Source organism: Nannobrachium achirus, assembly GCF_963921795.1.
Source record: "Nannobrachium achirus genome assembly, chromosome: 19".
NCBI lineage: Eukaryota > Metazoa > Chordata > Actinopteri > Myctophiformes > Myctophidae > Nannobrachium > Nannobrachium achirus.
Window position 1 is genome coordinate 34,955,446 of NC_137826.1, and position 23,605 is coordinate 34,979,050.

General features: G+C 42.5%; 3 protein-coding genes across 8 annotated transcripts in view; 2 read left to right on the forward strand and 1 right to left on the reverse strand.

Annotated features, from left to right (window-relative positions):
* The window catches only part of synj1 (synaptojanin 1), a 50,414-nt gene extending 45,042 nt beyond the window's left edge, over positions 1-5,372 (forward strand). For both annotated transcript variants that reach the window (XM_080748496.1, XM_080748497.1), the window contains exon 28: positions 1,161-5,372. In XM_080748496.1, the coding sequence (XP_080604622.1) occupies positions 1,161-2,213 (1,053 nt within the window). In that variant the 3' untranslated portion in view covers positions 2,214-5,372. The remainder of the gene's footprint in view (positions 1-1,160) is intronic.
* A 525-nt stretch (positions 5,373-5,897) lies between these two features.
* On the forward strand, positions 5,898-12,269 carry cfap298 (cilia and flagella associated protein 298). The gene is made up of 8 exons (XM_080748851.1): positions 5,898-6,013; positions 6,447-6,620; positions 7,197-7,364; positions 7,681-7,748; positions 7,884-8,042; positions 11,374-11,505; positions 11,630-11,725; positions 11,845-12,269. Exons 2-8 carry the CDS (start codon positions 6,482-6,484, stop codon positions 11,953-11,955), a joined length of 873 nt encoding a protein of 290 aa, XP_080604977.1. The 5' UTR covers positions 5,898-6,013; positions 6,447-6,481; the 3' UTR covers positions 11,956-12,269.
* A 1,644-nt stretch (positions 12,270-13,913) lies between these two features.
* On the reverse strand, positions 13,914-21,099 carry eva1c (eva-1 homolog C (C. elegans)). Of its 5 annotated transcripts, none has more exons than XM_080748943.1 (8): positions 20,509-21,099; positions 19,150-19,355; positions 18,151-18,274; positions 17,276-17,431; positions 16,743-16,886; positions 15,674-15,751; positions 15,329-15,433; positions 13,914-14,877 (listed from the first exon to the last, which is right to left on the reverse strand). In XM_080748943.1, the coding sequence occupies exons 1-8, from the start codon at positions 20,627-20,629 to the stop codon at positions 14,498-14,500; spliced, it is 1,314 nt and encodes a 437-aa protein (XP_080605069.1). In that variant the 5' UTR covers positions 20,630-21,099; the 3' UTR covers positions 13,914-14,497. The 5 variants fall into 5 exon arrangements, with proteins under 5 accessions (XP_080605069.1, XP_080605068.1, XP_080605067.1 ...); XM_080748942.1 differs by having other exon boundaries at positions 19,150-19,382; XM_080748941.1 differs by having other exon boundaries at positions 18,151-18,271; positions 20,473-21,099.
* Between the last annotated feature and the right edge of the window lie 2,506 nt (positions 21,100-23,605).

Genomic DNA, 23,605 nt, shown 5'->3' on the forward strand with positions numbered 1-23,605 from the left:
TTTTGTTAGTTCTTCATTCTATTTGTTGGTCAGCATACCAAACCACATGTTCATATAACATGACAATAGTAATGTGATGTTAGTTGTTGGTCATTCCTATGGTTATTATCTGCGGTCCTTCCATATCTGCGAGATCAGCGAGCACATATGCAACGACCTAGGCCTGAATTCAGAGTTCTTTCACTGATGCACTGCAAAATATATTTTGGGGAAAGGATCCTATTCGTATTAGTCCAACCAGGGATGTGCAGATGCTTAATTTTCGCTCAGGAAGGAGACATATTTCCAATTACAAGGTCTTTTTGGATTGCTAGGTTCTATTATTATAATGCAATTGAGCAACTACTGCCATTTTACTGCCAATTTTTGAGCGGTGCAAAGCACTCCTACGTTTCACTTTGTGTTAGCGTAAAAATGAGTATGGAGGCATGTATGGAGATCTGTACTCGTACACACAAAGTACCTGACGTCACAGAAAGAACGGCCCATACAAGGAGAGGTCCAAGTGTATTGGCCAACTTTTCTTTTGCACAGATCTCCATGTATGGAGATCCAAATGTATTAGCAAAAAAGATTAGCACCGATCTCCATGTCACCATGGACTTTGCCTGACCTTCAAACCTGTGCCGGCTGAACACAACCCAGGACCCGGGACAGCAACCACACTAAAGGGGAACACACACCCAGGCAAAGTCAGAGGACTATCCCGTCCTTAAAAACAACCCCACCTAACTGGGAACTAACTAACTAACAGCATACAAAACCCACGTTACTTTTAGCAAACCCCACCCTGCATTTGTATATCCCTGGGAGGTGAAGATATTAACCAAAGTCTGAATTGCAGAGAACTGCACTTACTGTACATGCAAAATCGGTATTCACTGCCGTCCATGTGCGTGTTTATCTGAGCTCTGAATCCAGCCCTTCATGATTTTACTTCACAAGACCTCTGCATTCTGTGTCAATATGTGCTAGTTCAATGTTTTAGATTTAATCGGTGGCTTTATGTGGGTTATTTGTTGCATTAGTAATAAAAATGCTTTTGAAATGCAAGGCAGATTTTTCACAGTTCCAGTTAAACTATTTGTTCAGTAGTAATCTAGACTGGATTGGTGTCACTACCTCTGATTAGTCAATTCTTTATTGTCTTTCCTCCTCAGACCAATGGAATGAATGGAATCCAGAGAGAAGCACAATGGAAGCCTAACCCCTTCGACACGCTCACATCTGACCTCCTCTCCTCCTCTTCTTCAACATCCTGGCACAACACCCAGTCCCTGAACAGAGGCTCGTCCCTGCGCGCGCCTCCCTCCGTTCCCACCGGGGTTTTCTCCTCCAACACGCTTCCTTCATCCCTCACCTCCTCCGCACGGTCTGCCCTGCAGGGTTTTGACTCCTCTTCCTCGTCCTCTCTCTCCACTCCCTCCCCCCTAGCCTCAGTCTTGCTCCCGCCTCCTCCTCCAGTGCCGTCCTCTCGCAGCCACTCCCAGGAGATCTTGCGTTCCTCTCCCAACCCCTTCCTATCTGACCCAGTTCCTCCCCGGCCCAACAGCACCAACCCCTTCACGGCCCCGTTTGCCCAACAGCAGCAGCAGCCGCCCCGCTCTGTCACCCCGGAATTTAGCGCTCAGCACCAGGCTTTCAAGCCAGACCTCCGGAGGACCGCATCTGCCCTCGGTCAGACCCTCATCCCCACCCCGTCTCCAGCACTGAACCCAATCCCAGCAGCAGCCCTGGCGCCCACCTCCCAGCTCAACAGGAACATGTCACTGCACGGAGCGCCGTCCGCTTTCTCCTCCCTTCCTGCTCCTCTGCTCCCACTTGTCCCAACGCCAGCCCCGGCCCTTCCCATGGCGCTGCCCTCCTCCCTGCCCGCAACAGTCACTGCCCCCCGGAACCACGCCCAGCAGTGGGTCACTTTTGACGAGGACCGTTTCGCCGCCCCATCCATGTCGCTACCGTCTGCGCCCTCCTCCGTCTTACCCGGCGGCTCTCTGTCACTGCATCCTCAGAAGCTGCTCCCGCCCTCGTCCGGCTTTGACTCGGACCCGAACTGGGCGTTGCCGGGCACCACGTCGTCGTCGTCCTCCTCCTCAGCATTCCCTTCTCTCCCTCCTCCCGTCCCCTCCAGGACTGCCCCCAGTAAATCCAGTAAGATCCCAGACAGAGCCAGCGATGGCTTCACCTTCCCTAAGGAGTTCACCGAGAGATAGGACGAGGACACGTCGACTCAGCTGTTACAGGGCATATCCAGATATGTATAGATCTATGATATAAAGAAAATATATATCATATACATGTAATGTGTATATGTGCGTGTATGGTATGTACAAAAGAGACAGTATTTAAGTATTGACCACTCACCCCCCTCTGAATTAGATGAAAGGATATACATCGCATCCGGGGGCATTTAAACAACACGGGGAACGTGTAGGCCTAAGTTGTTGCGTGTACTATCCTCATGACTGGCATCCCTTGGTATGGGATATATTAACAACTGTTGTTTTAATGGATGGTTATAATGTTTATTTTTTATTTATGGCAGGAAACGTGTGCCTGTGTCTATATAGTTATATAAAGTATATCTTCTACATGCACAGTAATGTGTGTGTAAAGCGTCCTGTGCAATATCAAACGTGCAGTCATTTGCGGGGTCGCCACGGGTGACCATTGTGATATCATACGTCCGCACGCACTGTGTATTTTTCCCCTCGCCCGTTCTGCATAATTATGACATCGTTGGCTATGCATCACAGGTATGTGGTCACCATAAAATGTCTTTGTTGTCTTTATCAATTACTTTGAGTTGCAAAGAATTGTACCGTCTGTTTACAGTTTTGTGCGTTCTTAACTGCTTGGCGTGAGTTAACTCTCATATCTTGCTATGCTTTTTATCGACGTCGCCAACCCTGAAGCGTTAAACCGTGAAACCGTTCACTGCCACAGAAACAAATGCTCTGTGATATCGTCTCGGCGGTCAAGTGTCGAATCAAGCCATGTTTCTGTTCCCACTTTATTCTGTGACTTTTTCATGTGCAGGGGCAGTTTTGCTTATCTGACTCCATTTTTTAAATCTCTATTTAAAAATCCTATACATAGTGATTATGTACATTCTCCAAGGCGGACGCTACCCTGCTACATGTTAGTGCTGACTTTCTGTGGTATGCACAGTGTAACCAATATGCACTGATATGCTGTTACCTACTGTCTTTGCGTTGAGCCAGAGACTCGTATGACAAAGTTACAGAGCACCTGTAGGCTGTAACATTGCAAAGAGGGCTTTTTATTTTACCTTGCTTGAAGTTTTGCCTCTGTTGAGGGCTTTGACTCATGATTTGATCCAAAGCTTCAACCAATACTGCTGTACATTTTTAAAGAATGTGGTATTTGGGTGTACTGTACGTGTGTGTGTGCAGTATGTGTGTACACGTGTGTGTGCCTCATTTACGGCAAGTATTTAGTTGAGTTGTAAAAAGGGATTGACAACAACTCCAAAGAATAAAGAACTATTAACTATTAACTTTAATGAACTATTGCAGTACCCAAACGGACATACACTCAGAGTACCATTTTACACCATTAAAATCAGTAAAAAAAGCATCTGTGCATATTATGAGTTGATGTCATCCCTTCACATGGGATTCTTTTTGTCATTCTAATTTCTTGACAAGCATCTCTATATGGGAATTGGCTGATTTGTCAGCGCTGGATATATCAGACGGTAACACAGTGGCAGATGCACATAGAGTACAGGACATGGCGAGAGGGGATGTACTTGGTTTTATTTCTTTTCTCAATTAGAGAAACTAAAACGTTAGTTTCAGTTGTGAGAAAAGTTCTCTTGATATATTCCTGGTACTGTTGTGATGTGCTGTGTTTGAGGTGTGTGACGTCTATTGTGTGTGATAGTGTCTGTACAGTGCTTGGCAGTGGAGACCGCAGCCTGTGGAACCTAACTTATTCCCTTGGTAGGGCAGGGTACTCGTATCTTATGAATATGACCAGTGTATCACTGAGTTCAGTCGAACTGTAACTTCTGTGGCATGGCCTACTAAAGTCTGTTGGGAATGGGACGGCATTGCAGTTCCATAAAATAAAGGCCACATTCATGCTGGGAACATATATGCTCCAGTGAAATATTTAACCACCACCGCCATGATTGAAAAAATGGATTCAACCGATTAGGCTGATGATGCCTCATATGTAAAGTCACCAGAAAATCACATCCCAAAGTGCTACATTATATCATGCTGCCTTCCTAGGCACAGTGGTGTGTGTTGCATGCTCAAGACGCCGCCGGGTTTCGTTTTAGGATTGTGGATCTGAGAATCGGTGTCAGAGTGTGTCTTCAGTGGCACTTGGAGATCCATTGTCGCTACACTATTCCCTCAAATTAAGTAATTGTAACAAGGACACGTGGTGTTCTCAATCCATTGATGGGGGTGCGTTTGTGGTGATGTCAGGTGTGATGTAAAAGTATTGAAGTCCTTTCACACATCTTACCCACTTTGGCCTAATTTTCCCTGGTACCTGCTGTCGATGACACTGGCACATTGCTGGTGGTGATACATGCAAACTGAAAACACAAAGCTCCCTGAGAGTAGAATCCCTCACCCACACACCCCACCCCTGATAAAAACATTGTAATATAATTGAACCCCCGACCACCCCACCCCACCCCACACACACACACACATACAGTCAAGTAAAAGTCGAGTATTTAGAAAGCATACAGTAACTAACTGTAGGTATTAGGAGGGTGTTGGTGGAGGGGGGGCGATCAGGGTCTGTAAGAAAGTACCAGCTAACTAAAGCTTCTCTCATATACTGTGCTCCCATTCAAACACATATAGAAAAATAACCATCTTAGCACTGCACGGATTCAGGTGTCACTGTCACTATACCGAATGCGGTGACATCGTAATCAAGTGATCCAACCAGCCGCCAGCTGCTTACTGCCCTGTGCTGGAAGTCGATGTGTAATCTTATAAAAGAAAAATGCATTTATGTTGTTCAGATGTGTGCAGTAGATGCTGTAGCTTAAGCATTTCTCAATAGGTGACTAGCCAGCGCTTATGTGTCATGTCATGTTCAAGATGAGGTTTTATAGGAAAATTTACTCTACGAGTCCTTTTTTGTCAGGTTGGTGTCCCCTTTTTATGATTATAATCCATAGTAAATACAAATTATCTTGTCGTATGACCATATTCTGTATGTATTGAAGAGAAAAGTGTAAAGCTGCAATTCATGTACTACTATGTAATAACCGAGGCTCCATATTGTAAGTGCGCAGACAGCTGACTGCACATTCATGTACGAAGCAATTTGTGTTGTATGTATGCAATAATAAATGTCAGTTGACCTAGATGTCACCTGCTTGTCTTGTATCATTTATGCTGCACATGAGAGGTTGATTATACTGTAGCTATTCTATTGATCAGATATACATTTTAAACCATACATAGTAAAATATCCCACTATTCACTTTATCCCATACAGTTTGATTCCTAGTGTAGATTTAAAATAACTCAACAATAGAAACTAAGAAAAAACAAATAGACTGCCACACACCGATGGATTCAAAAAACGTAATTCCAAGAAATGTAATCTTTGACGTTGACTTGTATCAAGAGAGATTCCGCAAATAGCAGGAAGAAATAATTTATATCAATCAAATTTTTATTTGCCTGAATCTGGAACCAAGCCATGGATCTGGTTGAATATTTAATATTTAATTATATTATAATTTATATTTAATAAATAGTAAATACCTTTTTTGTGGTTCTCAAATCTTTTTTGAAACCCTCTCTAACACTAGGCGGCAGTAAAACATTTTACAGACGATTATACTCGTCCACTCTCTGAGCGGGTCTATGTGCTGGAACCAGAAGTGTCTGTCTGTCTCTTGGTCTGTCTTCTTGTTACTATAACATGTTTAGTTAGGCTCTGCATATCGATCACTGAAGTGGACCCAGACCCAGTCTACTGTAATTGCAGTTGTTTCACGTGGCAGGTATGTTACTATTTCAAGTAATTAATAGCTAGTGTTTTAGAGACGGAACAGGTGGGAAGAATGTAGAAACGATAGCCAACATGGGCTACCAGTTATTGCTTGGTTTGGTGTTATTATACCGAAATTGGTAACCTATCACATAATGTGACTTGCTGGTCTGTGAGAATGATTTGTGTAATTTTACTATTATTATTGACTTTATTGTTGTTATTGTTACAGTCACAGTATTAGTACTAGTTTCGATAACACCTATCAAAGTGAGCCGTTTCTGGAAGCGTCCACGCAGTGTTTGATGTTGCTATGGAAACCACCGAGGAGAAGCTTTACTCTTAAAACAAAACAAACACCGCCTTAGTTGTTAGCGTAGTTAAGGGGTTTATTACAAACAGATCTCTCTATGTTTCACCTCTCTATTAATCTCATCATCTTCCAGGGAGTAAACACAGGATTCCTTCTGTCGACTCCAAAATGGTGCAGTTGCATCTGAAGCGAGGGGATGAGAGTCAGTTTCTGTTCAACACCACGGTGGAAGTCCCGTTGGACACCCTCATCCAGCAGATCTCTGCCATTTACAACGGGAGACTCAAAGTGGACAGGATATGTTCAGGTGAAAACAGATAAGCGCATTGATTGATTGATTGATTGAATACTTTATTAGAAGTTTGCATAGGAAAATGTACAGGACAGTAGCCTACAGTTCACTGATACAAGGTGAACTAAAGGGATAAAGACCACAAGTGGGCCCTGATCCAGAAAAGGTTGTAGACCAGTGGTTTTCAAACATTTTCATACCAAGGTCCATTATTTATTCTGCTTTTTAGCCGTGGACCACCGTTTGGTTACTGTAACCTCTCAGACCCACAAGACTTTGAATATTTTTTTGTCGTCGGATAAGATTTGTCCACATTTCCATGCTGTATTGATGTGGTACCATAGGAGAGATAACACTACAGACAAACGATCAAAATAACAATTCTTCTACATTCTGTAATTGTGTAGACTTCTTTTAAATTAAGTAATGTAGATGTTTAACAAAACCAAATTTGGTTTCATTTTACACTCTCAAGAGTTAAAGATCTATAAGGATCTATTGTGGGGGTCTCAACTAAGTTACATCCTTTACATCAGCCAGAATCTCATAGCAATCATCAACCTTTTGGTGTCATTTCATTGAAACCCTCAGAGATTCCAGAGCTGGCGGACCATGGCATCACGCTCCCTCCCAACATGCAGGGCTTGACCGATGACCAGATTGTGGATCTGAAACTGAGGGACGAGTGGGAAGACAAGTGTGTCCCCAGTGGAGGCCCAGTGTTCAGGAAGGATGAGATAGGGAGGAGGAATGGACATGGTAAGGCACACAGACATTTTAAAGCAGGGTTCCCCAATTAGTTTCCCCAAGGGCCGAATCATGTCTAGGGTACCAAGCCGAGGGCCACAGCATTGCAGGGGACGATGGTTCAAATATGATTATTTTGGGGGGGTCACAGCTTTAAAACAAAGCAATGTAAAAAAGAATTAGCAGGATGATTATTCTGAAATTGTGTTATACATACAGTATCATGTTGCATATTTGTTTATTTAAAAAAGGATTGTGATTCATGTCATACATGATATCCATCATCTCACAATCACTAAATAAAACATCTCTGGCTACTTTCTGCCAGCTCCAAACGAGAAGATGAAAGAGGTGCTGCTGAAGACAATGGAAGAGGCAAAGGCACTGATCTCTAAAGTAGGTTTTGCATTAATTATGGAAGTAGAAGTTGCTTCTAGTCATATAGGCCTATTCAGTGTTTTATAACATAAAACACACACACACACAGACCAACGCCTCCAACCTTCATGCTGCGTGCCCTTTGTTCTTTAGAAACAAGTACAGGCCAATGTGTGTGTCACCATGGAGGTGGTGAAGGAAGCCTTGGACCAGCTGAGAGGTGCAGTCATGATTGTTTACCCCATGGGTCTGCCTCCCCACGACCCAATCAGGATGGAGTTTGAGAACCAGGAAGACCTTTCAGGGACTCAGGTAAATGACTCAACCCTGTTTCACTGGAATGGCTGTCTAGATTTTATTTCCATATATTTAGTATAGAATCGATCTTAAGGTTAATTTATACATGTATGCAACGGGTAGAGTGCCCAAATACAAGAACACTCCAACTAAAACACACTCGCCCGGGGTCAGGGGCGCAAGAGGCATTTTAAAAGTGAAGGGGACATATCTGTGAGGTATGTGCGCGCGCATAGCGCGCGCGAAAATTTTTGGGGTATCCCCCCCACTTTTGGTGATATCCCCCCCACTTTTGCCCCGAGGAGGGGGGGACATATCCCCTCCACTTGAGCTGAATTACACCGTTGTTTTACGCAGATTTCAAGGCAGGCAGGCCACTGCCTGCCTGCTTGTCACTATCGCGTAGCATTAATTAAACTCATTCAGAACAGCTGAGCTGAGCTGCCGACTGCACTGCACTGGTGGGACTGTGCCTCTAGAGGGCAGTAATACGCCTTGAAATGAGAACTACTCAGTGTGTACAGTATAATCGATCATATTTGCGGCTTTTTCTTGGACCTGAACACTGGGGGCTGGGGCGTCACTAGCAATTCTGGGCCTCTAGGCCAGAAATCTGTATGGGCCCCCCCATGCAAGCGGAGAACCGGCCAACCGGGAACACTTTGTTACTGTTTGAATGACATGTCTCACAATGATACGGTAGCCGTGATCGCCTCAGCAATCATGTTCACCTTATTTGTCAAATTGTAACACCATTTACCATGTTTTCTCACTCTTTTAGTTTTACTATTGTAGCCTAAGCAGGCTATAAACAAACATGTGGTACCTGGTGTAACAATTTGACAATGCTAGCTCTTGAAACAAAGTCCAGGAATTCTAGCTTGATCTAACCATGATCACTACACATAATCATCCATTACATGCACACTCAGATACAGCTACTGTATTATTAATGCAGTATAATCCACCCATGAAATAGAAAGTGCAGACCACCATCATCACCAGCAAGTGAATGAGACACCAGAGCTCTGACTTGAGCCCAGCCTCCCATGCAAGCCAATATAAAACAGTATAACAATAAAACACTACATTGTATTTTTAGTAGCAGCTTAAATATGTGCAGGTGTTGTGCAGAATATACAATCACTAATCAATAGCAGCAGTGCTCAAGCAAATGCACATGAGGAGTGAAGCATATAGGCTATACATAGGAAATAGAATAGGAGGAAAAATAAGCAGTATAGGACTATTCAGATTGGGTGAAGTATGAAAATGATTAGCCTACATGCAAAAATGAGTCTGCATGCAATCAGAACTTTGGCTAGTTAGCTAAGCTATGGAAAACAAGGGTTGGCTATAATGATCTGAGAATACATCTACTGTATAACAGGCTAGATCATATAAGGCTATATGAGAATGGCATAACATGACATTCTTGTGTGTACTGTGTGTATGCACATTGTTTTAACAGCAAAGTCAGTCAGTGCGTTTAATCTACAGCAATATCCTGTGAACATTTTGGGAGTTCACAAAACAATAATACTGTGACTGACTGAAACAAAAATATTGTGATGCCTAGATTGTTAATATTGTATGACATAATCATATGACTACTAGATAGATGATGATGGATATTATACAATTATTGTTATTACTAGGGACATCCAGCAGTTTAGTTTCTAGTATCTCCATCTATCTCTCTGGAAGAGGTTGCACATGAACTCTGCAGCGGCCAAACTGAGGCGCTCAAACACATCCTCACACTACTTGACACTATTACCATACTTTAGATAACTAGTCATTGTTGCAACAAACCAAACCATTTTTCACTTTTCACAATTTGGGAACCTACATACATTCATAACGTGATGTGATTGTGATCAACTGATCATGTCACTAGTTTGGGAGTGCTTCCTTCCAGAACTTAGCAAACAGGTGTTTCGTTCGAAACACTTGCGTTTACGTTATCCATGCTTATTGCTTAATGGTGTTGGATAAAGAAGGAAGAAGGAAGAGGGGAGAAGATTTTCTGTTGCATGCTTACCCACAGACATCAGCTGCTTCCTTGAATGTAAACAGTCAAGCTCTCCTCTCAGTTTACAGTAATGAAACATGCTGCTCTATGTTACATTACGTCTTTTTTTCTCTCTCTCCCTGTCTCTGTTCAATGCGTGTTGTGTGTGGAAGAAGCCGGGGGAGGGTGGAGCGAACAGAACCTGAAAGTTGATCTTATGGTTTGCAGTCTTTTTTTTTTTTTTTTTTCCCTGGCTCTGTTCAATGCATGCTGTTGTGTGCTGAAGAAGCTGCTTTACAGTCAGGACCGGGGGAGGGTGGGGCGAACAGAACCTGAGAGTTGATATTATGTTTGCAGGACCAATGAAAAGACTTTTCCATTTACTTCAGATGATCATAATTATCCTTTATAGCACACCTAAGTTTCACAACCATAACATGATGCAAGCGGACACACAAACCGCAAAGCTACTATAGGTCTCAAAACAACGTGAAAGCAGGAGAAACCATTTTAGCTTTATAAGGGGTGAGTATATAATATAGGAACCCTCAATTATTTAAATTGTATCGCTCATTGGTTTTATTCCAGCAGTAATTTTAAGTTTTTAGACACAATAAACATAATAATAATTATTATTATTATTGGGGGAAAAAGAGTTTTAATCCAGACTTTTTGACTGGGGGGGATATCCCCTCCACCCAAAAAAAGTGGAGGTGTTAATCCCCCCCGTCCCCTCCTATCTATTGCGCTCATGCCCGGGGTCAAATCCTGCGACCTCAGAGCATTCGCCACCAGGTATTCCTAAACGTAACCTCGGTAAAACTATGCCAAAACCTAATGTTATTCCTTAACGTAACCTCAGTAAAACTATGCCAAAACCTAATGTTATTCCTAAACGTAAACTCTGTAAAACTATGCCTACACCTAACCTTATTTATAATCTCAACCTCAGTAAAAATATGCTTAACCCTAACCTTATTCCTTACCTTACCCCAGTAAAACACATACAAGAACCGCTGGGGGCGAATGGTGTGCGAAAACAAAATGGGGGCTAGTTTGTGCCCTGCGCTCAAGTGACCACCTGCGCAGCTATCAGCTGGGTGAAGCTGAAAACTGAATTCCCTCATGGGTACAAATAGGTCTAATTATTTATTAACGTTGGAAGTAATTTTTCATTAAGAGACACATTTGTTCAACAAAACTAAGCTTTACTCAAGGTATTGTGGTCTGATCCGATCTCCATTTTATCTGCTTTATTTAGCGTTCCATCTGTCTTTCATTCTCTCTCAATCCATCAATATCTACTCCTTCCATTATTGTCTCCTTCTCCAGGCTTCTCTCCAGGTGATCACAGAGGATGAGTATCAGCTATGGTGGGCTACCAAGGAGATGCAGAGGGGGAAAAAGCTACAGGACTACATTGGCAAAAATGAGAAGACAAAGATTGTTGTCAAAATCCAAAAGGTGAGGCCTCTTACAACAAGTGAGATTTTAACCCCCCTTTTGTTATGATACAGTTCATTTGTCTGTTGAGGTCATGTGTGACATGTACTGTATATTTACATGTATATGCTGCTGTTCCTTTCAGAGTGGCCAGGGGGCACCAGCGAGAGAGCCCCTGATCACAGAAGAGCAGCAGAAACAAATGATGATGCACCAATACAGGAGACAGGAGGAGCTGAAGGTAACAGACCAGGCAACATGTTCACTGAAACATTGCAATCAACCGGTATAGGCTTTTGCAAATCCATACTCCTGGTTAGGGCAAATGTGGTTCTGAAAGTTGTGACACTTATGTTCCAGAAACTGGAGGATGCTGACGATGACAGCCATCTGGATTCTGAGTGGTCAGACAGACAGGCTCTGAAAAGACAGTTCCAGGGTCTCACTAACATCAAATGGGGGCCTAGATAGCGGATGGGACGCTTGTGTGCACGCTGAGACCCCAGGAGCCACTGCTCTGGCCTGGCCCACCACTGGATCCTCTCGACCACATCTCTGTCTGCAGCTCTCCATGCCTTAACACAGTGATGTCAGATCACATGCCACAGAGAGCCAAGAGTATGCAGTGTGTCGTTATTTAACCAAGCACTAAAAACACCTGGTTTGATTGATTAACCAGAGAAAGAAATAATTTGTGAGATCATCTGGTTTAGTGTCTGATGTGACAGACCACCCTGCCTCAAAACAATGTGCTGCTATTTGACATACAGGTCATATTGACGACAATTGTGTGTATACAAAGGATAAACTGAAAATATTATATCCACAGAGCTTTTTCCCCCCAAAGAAAGAAAAGATACAATAGAAATCATATTTTTGTATAATTCTGTCAGGTACAGAATTATTTTAGCTTTGTAAGATGATGACGTGTGCTTCTATTGCTCTGGCTAATGTATTTTCCCCCTAAAGTTTATTACAGTACATTGAGTGGTTTGTTACATTGCTTGAGTATAGAGACTGCAGAGGAATTGGCTAACCAAGTGCGACATCTAGTGGGTTATTGTTGTCTCTTGCCTATTTAAGTGTTTGGCAGATTCCCCTCAATAACCTTTCACTGTGTGTGTTCAATTATAGTCAGACTGAACATAATCTGTACATAAACAGTACACCCACTGTCTGCACATGAATCTGAACATGCAGACACGCAGAGTTGTCTGACCAGTGACCAGCCTGTTTCTGAACTGTCAAGGACCCCCAAATGTATAAATGGCCATGGAACCCCATTTGAAAATATTTTGTGCCACTTTCATACAAGATGAAAGTGAAGTGAAAATGTCTAAAAAATGTCCACTCTTTCAAGATTTTTAGAAAATATCAGATCTACAAGCTCACGTGTCCCATCGCAACACGTTGAGAGCTTGTAGACCAGGTATTTTGTTTCAAATATCTAAACCAATTTTGATGCTGTTAACTCATTTTGTGGGGAACCCCACTTTGAGAACAACTACATTATTGTCAAAGATGTTTGGACACTGTCCAGTAAAACAGATTTCATTATAAACCCTTAGTTTAAACAACATTTGGTCCCTTGTTAAGCAGTTTACAAACATTCACAGTGTAAACATGTTTTTATTTAAGCTGTGCAAAGGAGAAGTAAAAAATGAAAGATCACATTTTGTGAGAATGTCAGTGAAGGCATACTTTGGTTATTAAAAATAATGATGTGCTTAAAAACTAACGTGTATCTACGTGTCTTGTGGATGCCGTGGCTTGGAATCAAGTGTGGTTCAACAAATGTAACCAAGTGGGCCTGGGAGGGTCCATTTGGTGATGGTAACGTGGGTAGTTAGCTGAGGAATCGGGATGCAACACCTTTCCTTTCTTTCTTTGTGCCCCTCCCTCGCCTCCATCCTTGGCAGCAGCACCAATGAAACCCTACCTTGCTCTCAGGCAGGATGTTGCCACATAGCGGAACCCTCACCCCCCTCTGGGGGAACGTTCTAGAGTTCACAGTGTGAAATGTTCTCCAGCATGTTGTTGGAGGAACACATGACGGTGCTTTTTCCTCAGCAGGGAAGACTTGTTCCTGTGTGTGTTCCAGTCAGGAACTGTTGTTGCTGGGTTCAACCCACCGCAAGAGATAAACATTTTGCATAGCATGTGGAGAATCACAATTTCTAAGTGATATATAGTGGGCTTATTGACACTTTAAAATCCTCATTATTAATTTATAATATTAATATTATAAATATAATATATCGTCGCTGTCGGGTGGAAACCTTGTATGTCCAAAACTGTTCGTTTTGTATTTATCATTATGATTTTACAAATGATTTGAACTAGTGAAAATAGCCGATCTACAAGCACACAAGGCCTCACGCGAGGCGTTGTGTGCTTGTAGATCGGCTATTTTCCCTACTTTTGTACTACACTCTTGTATGATAGAGTAGGGCTTTAATTTAGAAAGAACATACTATTTTTGAAACTTGGAGATACAAGGTTTCTACCCGATAGTGATGATATACTTAATGAATATAGCTGATCTAACAATGTTGTGAACTTGTTTTATTTTATTTTATTTCTGAAAGATGTTTTGGTAGAAAGTGAAATTCAAGTGAAATTATTAATCATAAACATCTGCACATTTTAGAAACCACTATTGTCCCTATAGTCATATTACTACCAGTCCCTCCAGGAATTTACACTTCTGTATCTGCATAACAGATTGGGAAGGGGGGAAATCAGTAGCTTTTTAAAGTCATGGTCAAAAGGATGTTCATTTGACAAATATCTATGCTTTTACAGCATAAAATCCCATTCATCCAAGCAACTTTTAAGATAATTATGTAAACAAGCAAATCATCATCGCACTGTTGAACTTGTTTTCATCAATCATTTCTTTTTATCAAAACTGCATAAAATTGCTGCACCTTCTTCTTAATCCATGTTTCTTTGGTGACTATCGTCTCCGTAACATCATTCAAGGCACTGGCTGACGTCAGCAGGTCACAGATCAGTGTAGTCCACAGGACGTGCCGTTCAAGTAGTAGGCATTCATCCAGATCTCCTGTATTACCATTTCCCTACGTTCAATCCTTTCTGCACGTTCCGCGGCCTCAGTCTCGTACGTCGCTTCCTCCCAGTCATACCCCGACTTCCTGTCTGCCGCCGAGATCAAAGAGCTGCCTGTTCCCTCTTCTTCATCGTCTTCATCATCATCATCCTCCTCCTCTTCCTCATCCTGGCTGGGGTGGTGGGGGGGCTTTGCTGTGGTCGTGCTGTCTCTGAGTTGGCGCCTCCTGCAGGTCACTCTGACGGATACAGCCAGCAGGGTAAGCAGTAGGCCGACACACACGCTAGAGGTGAACAAGAGTGCAGCCGTCTCTGGATGCTCTGCGGAGCAGAGAGGACAAGTTACTGAATAACACAGGTTTTCCAAAGTAAAAATGCAGCAATGGGCTATGACTATTTGGGGACCATTGACATGGAAAGGTTTGGGACCCCCTGGTGTACAAAGCCAATGCACACTACAGTTTACACATTCTGCTGACTTTGCACTAATGTGTGATATTTGTGTAAGCGTATATATATGAGCAAGTACAGTATGTAGCCGAACTCTTCTGCAAAGCATTTTCATTGACTGATTGATTGATTGATTCAGTACGTCATTAGCAGTTTGCAAAAAAGATTTTAAAACCAAGAAAGCCTATGGCTTGTTTCCATTGGGGTCCTTTGTACCCAATTCATCGAAAACGGGCCTTGGTTATTGCAAGAAAACGTCTAATATAATGTAATTCACTAGCTTATACATGAATGTTGTACTTGTGCATGTCATATTGTCTACCTTTGATATAAGCATAGGTAATGAGAGAGTTGCTCATCATTGCTCCCGAGTTGTCTGGCCGGCGGGAGCCTTTGGGAAAAGGCCCCTCCAAATCTGTTGGAGGGACTGACAGGAAGGAGATAATTATGTGGGTTGAAGGGAGGCATTTTATCATCTGTCAGTACTTAAAAAACATACCTACTTTGTGGGAAAAGGTCTTAAAATAAACTAATAATGTTCAATATTAAGTCAGCTGCCAGCAATGATTCTATGCTGGTAGATGCAGTCATATTCAAATAGTGAACATCTGGTTTTGGAATGAACCTCTTTTAACTGTGGCTGCAGTGAAAGACGTGATGATATTACCTTCTTCTATGTCCAGCGTGGGAGGTGAGGGGGACACAAGAAGGGCCGGATCTACCTCTTTGAGCAGGGTCTGTGGTACTAGTAGGTAGGGAGAGAGAGTCCACTAATGACATTCCATCATGGTAACCACACCTAACCTGCAAGGCTCTCCATTCTCAAAGATCACAGCACAGTTACACACTCTAAACAAGCATGTCTTCTGTCTGGGTCTACAAGGCTAACCAACATTGTTCTGTTCTGTTCCGTTCTGTGTGCATGATATATAGTCAACTTTATGCGTCAGAAGAATTCTTTCACCACCGGACTGAAGGCAAATCTGAAATAAAATATGATTGTCTAACATTTTCGCACGATGGCCTCGTTGGCATTTGGGCCAATTGCAGGATGTTTGGCAGGAAGTTCTGCCTGACTCTCCAAGCTGAGATCACAGTTTATTTTTCTCCCCTCGTGCTGTTTTCTCTTTGTGTTGCTGGGTGTGATGTGATGTGAGCTACTGATGTACCGAGATCACTTGATAGGGAGCCAGAATAGAACACTAACACAATTAAGTACTGAATGCAATAGGCTCAGAGGCTGTGGTACAGTATATCCTGACTATATATCAGGGATATGGGCGTGGTAATCACAACGTGAAGTAGAGTGCCTTAAAGGTTTGTAGCTATGCTATAATGTGATATATCACAACTTAAAGTGTATTCTTGCTTTTATAACATGGTTGCCGGTTAGGACCGAAAATGTTACAGTACATGAGTTGTTTTCTCAGGCGGTTGGCTGGCATCTCCCTTAGGGATTGGATAAGAGGTTCAGTCACCCAGGAGAGATTCGGAGTAGAGCCGCTCACATGAAAAGGAGCCAGAAGGTGGATAACATGGTTGCCAACGATTAGCAGCAAGATTCACCTACAGTGCTAACCAAAAAATATCATGTTGCTAACCAAAACCTATAGCCCTCTAGTCCTCTAGCATAAAAGTGGGTCTAGAATCCCCAGCCTGTCATATCTTATATCTTATTTCCAGTCAATCAAGATTTTATTTTATTTTATTATATCATTCTATAACATGTCACCTACCACAGGCATAGAGCACAGTGAGGTACTTCCTGGTTCCTGGGAAGCAGGGGTCCTTGAACGTGTGGTTGCCGACAGCGATGAGACACCTCTGTTTGCCGTAGCATGACTGTGAGACAGTGTGTACTGCCTCATGGTTAAAACACTCTGGATGGACCACAAAAGAGATGAACAGAGGGAAAGCAGAACATTAGAAACCATGGTACAGTAGACAGTAGAAATATAAATATATAAATATAAATAAGAGTGTGCGCATGTTTATAAGCATTTAGAAAATTGTGTGAGCTTTGGGGAGAGGAGAGACCATGTGAATCACCTTGTCGGGATTAAGGATTGTGACTTAGAAATGTTGATAGAGATTTAGGTGTATGTGTGTGTGTGTGTGTGTGTGTGTGTGTGTGTGTGTGTGTGTGTGTGTGTGTGTGTGTGTGTGTGTGTGTGTGCGTGCGTGCGTGCGTGCGTGCGTGCGCGCGCGCGCGCGTGCGTGCGAGCAAGTCACATGCATGCTTGGCTACATTCGGGCAATCTCTGCTCACCAAATGGGGGTTGCTCTGTCTGTTGTGAGGAGGGGCAAGTGTGGGTCTGGTCTGGACCCCTGCCATAGACAGCTGCGTAGATGTTCAGCACCTTGTGGGGCTTGCAGCGCAGGGCCAGGCTCTCTCCATCACACACCACATGTTTTCTGTGCTCCGCTGAGTCAGGGCAGAGGACAATGAGGACAGAAGGCACAGTGATGAGGCAGACTTTTAAGTGAGCACTCAAGGCTGTCATAAACAACACGATACTGTCCACAGTAAAATCCTCAGTGTTAGTCAGAACCTGATAAAGGCAAGGTTGTATGGCCGAAACGTGTACCTGATTATTGTACGAAAAACCTTTTTTCTGAGATACAGTATAGTTGTCTGCAGGCCTCTTTTCTCTCTTACTGTGGCTATTCATGCCCCCCAACCAATGTTAAGCTATTTCAGTATCATTATGTTCTATGCATAAAAGGCATGATGCAAGTAACATTATATATAACATGGCATATACTGTAGGTATTGTTACATTTTGTCATGCGTTGCTACAGTATAGTGACTATTTTATCATAAATATAAGCAAATATCAAGACTACAGCAAGTAGGTGGTCCTCCTAGTACCCCCGTAACTTTGGTGGGCCCTGGAGCGGAAGACCTCCCCTCTTAATCCCCTACTGACTGTGCTACAGCTAATAATAAGGTTGAGAAACCACACAGTGCACACACACACACACACACACACACACACACACACACACACACACACACACACACACACACACACACACACACACACACACACACACACACACACACACATTCCATGCTCATCAGTGAGCTATTGTTGAAAGTCAAAGTCAGGGACAGGTGGGGTTAGTCTGTGCAGAACTCACTGGGTTTACACTTATAGTCCACATGGAGGTACTTGGTGGTCCCAGGGCAGGGGTCCTTCCCAAACACTAGGTGATTGACATGCAGCTGACAGTCTCTGTGGCTCTGGCATTCAGACAGCAGCTTCTGACCAGCCAGGAACAAGAACAGTTAGTCAGTACATAAGGCTTTACAAATCAACAGTGAAAGCCCTATCAAATCTACAACTGTCATTGCTTCCTCTGGGTATTACGATCAGAGCACACAGTAGCATCTTGAGTGTGAATTTGTCTCAGAGTGTGAAGATGACAGTCAACATTCAGGATTTTACTTTGCAACAATCCAGATGTAGCCTATATCTCAAAGTGCTAAAAGTAGAGATGTGCCGATTGATCGGTGAGTGATCGCGATCGGCCGATAATGCGCTCGGCTTTGATTGGTATCGGCTTTGCCGATCTACAAGCTAGATCAGCTATTTTCACAATATTTATCTGTGGGACTGAATGTAACCTCAGCTTCAACTCCTACAAGTTGAATTGGATACTAAAGGACCTCAGCCTGCAATATCCTAATGTTTATACTTAACACATTGTATATTAACATTGACATAATTATTATACAATGTAAATGTTTTGTAAAAAGATTTATTAAATATATAAATGCTGCAACAGTAACACAATAAATAGAAGAATTTATGGATTTGACAATGTGATAGGGAATATCGGTATCGGCCCCAAAAATCGCAATCGGTGCATCTCTAAAAGCACAAAAAAAAATACAAAGAAAGAGCATGATTAAACAAATAAGACTGAATTCAATGAACATCCTGGTAAACTAGGTGAGAAGTGGAGTACACAACCCTCCTTGAGGGGGTTGCAAATGTACCCTTTTCATAGCTCAAGATAGTGTACACATTTTGTACACTCCCACAGTTATGGGAGTCCTTGAAATTAAAGGTTTGGTTGGAAATCACTGAACTAGTGCGAGTGAAAGTGCTGAATCACAGGCTCATAAATACGCACCTGCAGGGCAGTGAAAGCTGAGCAGCTGTGGTTCTTCGGCCTGACAGGTGTGTCACCAGGGTGTGTCGCGCCGCACAGCAGAGTGCCGCCACTGCCGTAGAAGGCAGACTGGATGGAGATGGTGGAGTGACGCGGACAGTGAAGACGCAGCGGCTGTCCGTCGCACGCAAGCGCCGAATGGCCGGAGATGATCCTGGACAGGTAGTCTGTTCCGTTGACATAATAATGATCATCTACTCCAGTTAACATGACATTCCTTGCTGTAGTCATCATCATCATCATCATACATAATTTCCATCATCATAAACAACATCAACTAAGCCACTGGTTATCAAACTATTTCATGTCAAGGGCCCCCCCAAATGAACATGTAGGACTTTTTGGCCCCCATCATAAAATATTTTGTGCTAGGGACCCCCATAAAATATTAGTGTTGTAAAAATGCTTCCAAATTGTTCCATATTTTTTCACAGGTTTTTGGAATAGCCAAAACATAAGGTTAAAGTGGTTAAATTGAGTGTGGTGCTTTGGTAGCCTAGTCAACTCATTATGATGGGGATCATGCTGGAACCCCTTCAAGCACTCCAGGGAGTCCCCAGACTCCACTTTGAGAACCAGTGAACTAGGTATAACCTTATTACATCATAAATAATCTCCACAATCACCGTCGTCATCAATCATCATCAAGGCTATATTATTTAGAAACCCTGGTAACAGGTCAGGTACTAGAGACATTTGGGCACCTGGACAACTGGGCACTGGAGACATATGGGCACCTGGACAACTGGGCACTAGAGACATATGGGCACGACTTTAACATAGCATGCAGCTTTATTGTTGTCAAGTGACATTCAACCCACTGTTCTTTAAATCCCGAAACAGGCACAACAACTAGGTCAAAACGATAAAAGTACAATATAAGTCAAGAGTTTAGTACATTATAGCAGAGTTTCAAAGTACAATATAACATGTAAGAGTGCAGGCTATTTGCCAAAATAGTCGTGTTTGGAGGTTTAAAGAACAGTGGGTTACATGTCACTTTAAGCAGCAACAAAGCAGCATGCTGTTAAAGTCGTGCCCACATGTCTCTTGTGCCCAGTTGTCGCTAGTGCACAGTTGTCTATATGTACCTAGTGCCCACTCGTCCAGGTGCCCACATATGTCCCTAGTGCCCAGATGGTTTTGGTGCCCACTCGTCCAACAAATATGGTACCCAGAAGTCCATATAATGCCCCTGCCCTGACTTGTATTGTATTCCCCAATCCCCATCATACAGGATTTCCATCATCATCATAAAAACATCAACTAACACGGGCTTAATACCTTTATCAACATCAATAATTGTCTTCGTCGTCTTACTTGAGAAGTCTGCCAGTCCATTGAGGCGTCTGACCCACAGCAGCGGTATGAGGTACAGGAGGCAAATGACAGAGCGACAGCACTCCAGTCCATAGTTCGCATTCCCTCGCTGTGAGATCATGTTAGGGGGGCACACACCACACACACACTTCACAATCACGAGTGGCTACAGGAGCTTCATACAACTTGGACTTTGGTGCCAAAATAAGACAACGCCACAACAAGAATCCAGATACATAGTTTTGAATATCAGGCGCATCTTCCCCCCTAAAAAGCCTGTCAAACTATAACAGTTTTACTTATCTGCCTCTCTGATCATCCAATGTGAGACACAGCAATAAAGCACCCATTTCCCTGTCAAATAAAATAGTCTCTCATGGTCCCTACAGTAGGAATCCCCGGTGCGCACTTTTTGGTAGGCGACAACAGAGGAGCCTAGAAATAGAAGCTGCGCAACATGTTGTTGTTCCAAACAGACAGGCGATACGCTAGAATCCGACACGTGTAGATAGATAACTCCTAATCCTCCTCGCTCGAATTGTTTCAATCACGGATTTGTGAATGGATACGAGTGGAATGAATGTGGAAGCGAGTTAAAGTAACTAACAGCTGAGTGGGAATTATCATGTGGGCGTGGCACATAGATATCCTACATCAGTGGTTCCCAAATACTGGGTCGGGACCCATTTGTGGGCCACGGACACATTTTTTATGGGTCCCTTAATTCGTTTCCTACGTTTTTGAATTATCATTAGGATATTTACATTTTCATGACATAAATAAATGAATGCAAGGATTAAAAAAAAAAAAAAATGGAAATTCCATAAATTAGAAACAAATATCAAGAAGTAGTGAAAATAGCCAATCTACAAGCTCGGAACGTTATGCACCCAAAAGGTTTGGGAACCACTGATCTAGATCTTTTTGCTCGGCTCTGATTCGTTTGAGGCAATGCCAAAGGCCAACTTTTTTCCCACGGAACACATGTTTACCTTTTGGATTATTCCCAAGTAGGCCTATTACTTATTCCCCCCTCCATTCTTTCACTTTCCTTTTACTTTTTTGTAGAATATTCCCCTCCCTTCCCTTCTTCCTCCTTCTGGCGATAATAATGTCCCAGTGATTATTCTTCCCAAAGAAAAGACTAGTTTGAATAGGTACTTTGGACGCCTTATGAAACCCATAATATAAAATGTGCCTAAACGTGATTCTGAACTGGTTTCACACTGGGTCTGGGACCTCAATTTTGCTTTAATTACAATAAGCATAATGGTTCTCAATGTTAAAACAATATGCCTTTATTCAAGTTCCATCTCTTCCTTACTGTCAGGAAAATCTTACGTTCCCCCCTCTTTAGCCAACAATTGACTAAAAATATAAATATTACCAAAAAGAAGCTAATGTGCACTTTCTTAGTCATTTGGTTTAGTGATCTTATCAACGGTCTGTATCCAAGAACATGTAATATAGTACTCGTTCAATGGAGACCAGGGGCCTTTCTGGTAAACATCCTGCCATGGTACCGTCATGCTTGCACCAAGGGCCCACACCATGGTAACCACTAACCAGTCAATCTACATGTCAAACTCCACAGAAAGGGGTACAACAGTCAACTGACAGCGAGGTCAATCTCCCAGTACTGATCCACTGTCTAAAGGGAGACTCGCAATGGGAAAGGAACGGAGGGGCGATATTCTGCATACAAACTGCAGCACAGGGCCCCTGGAAGGTTTCATTCTCTATACTAGCTTCAGGCACCAAGGGAGTGGTTCTGAAAAACTCCTTTCATGTGCCGTTATCCTTCTAAAGCCAGTGGAATCTTGCTGGGAAACCCCAGTACAGACCAATATCTTTTAGGCACGCTGCATGTGTGTTTTGACCACTTTTCACTGAAATATTACATTCATAAATCCACCTGAATGATTCAAAAATAAATTATATATTTATGATTAAAAGCTAAGAGAAATGATCACTGGTTTGTTTTGTAGTCCAACCCAAGCTGATCCAGGTGCAGGATAAAATTATTATTTGAAGGTGAATCAATCTTCATTTAAAAACAAAATCAAAGCGAGCCAAGAGAACACCAGACAATACTATGAACTACTCCCATCCAAGTAGAAGCTTTTGAATGTACCACACTATGCTATCTAGGCTAGTTATTTTCAGAATGAAAATCTTATCAGTTCAATTGTTTCCATAACATTGTGCTGGCAATGGTTAGGTATCACAATGTGACTAGGGGTTGAAAGCTAAGGCTTGGAGCTACACCATTAATAAAATGCAACCACAAACACACATTTGGAATATTTTACATCACACAAAAATGTCTATGTATTCTTGCCCAAAGCCCATCCCCGAATCCACCAGTTTAAATATGTAGCTACTTGGGTTTTTTTCTGAACTAGGCTGTCTATGGCACCGTTTCCCAATCAGTGGGTCGGGACCCATTTGTGGGTCACAGACCAATCGTTATGGGTCACGACTTGCAACACGTGTGCTTGTAGATCTGCTATTTTCACTAGTTTGGGTCCCGGGAAAACGTCTAATCACTGAGTCTCGACCTGAAAGGTATGGGAGTCACTGGTTTATAGCATCCGTTCTTGTGCAGGACTTACGGAAACATTTTGGGATAGGCAGATAATTGCGGCAAACACAGAAAGCAAATATGTGCAAAAAAGCATGATAAAACATCATGTGAATCAAGATGGTATAGATACACCCTGTTTGTAACCATTTCAAGAACAGAAAGACATAGCATCTGATTAAATTGTAATATGCTTTTTATAAACAGGAAGTAGAGGAGAGCACCATCAACCATTGTAAACAAACGCCCTGTTTTGAACATCTAATGAATGATAACAGGACGAGGTTAAGATAGGCATTTAGCAATGCATTGCATTAATACTTATCTGATGCATTAATCATACATCAGAACACAAGTTTCACTATGATGCATAATTCTGTCAAAATGAAATAGGCCCTATACTGTATATGCATAATAAACATAGTAAATAACCAAAAGTATAATTAAGTGCTGAAGAAAGATCAACGTCATCCATAATTCTATTAGAAATAACTTTATTACTCATTAACAATA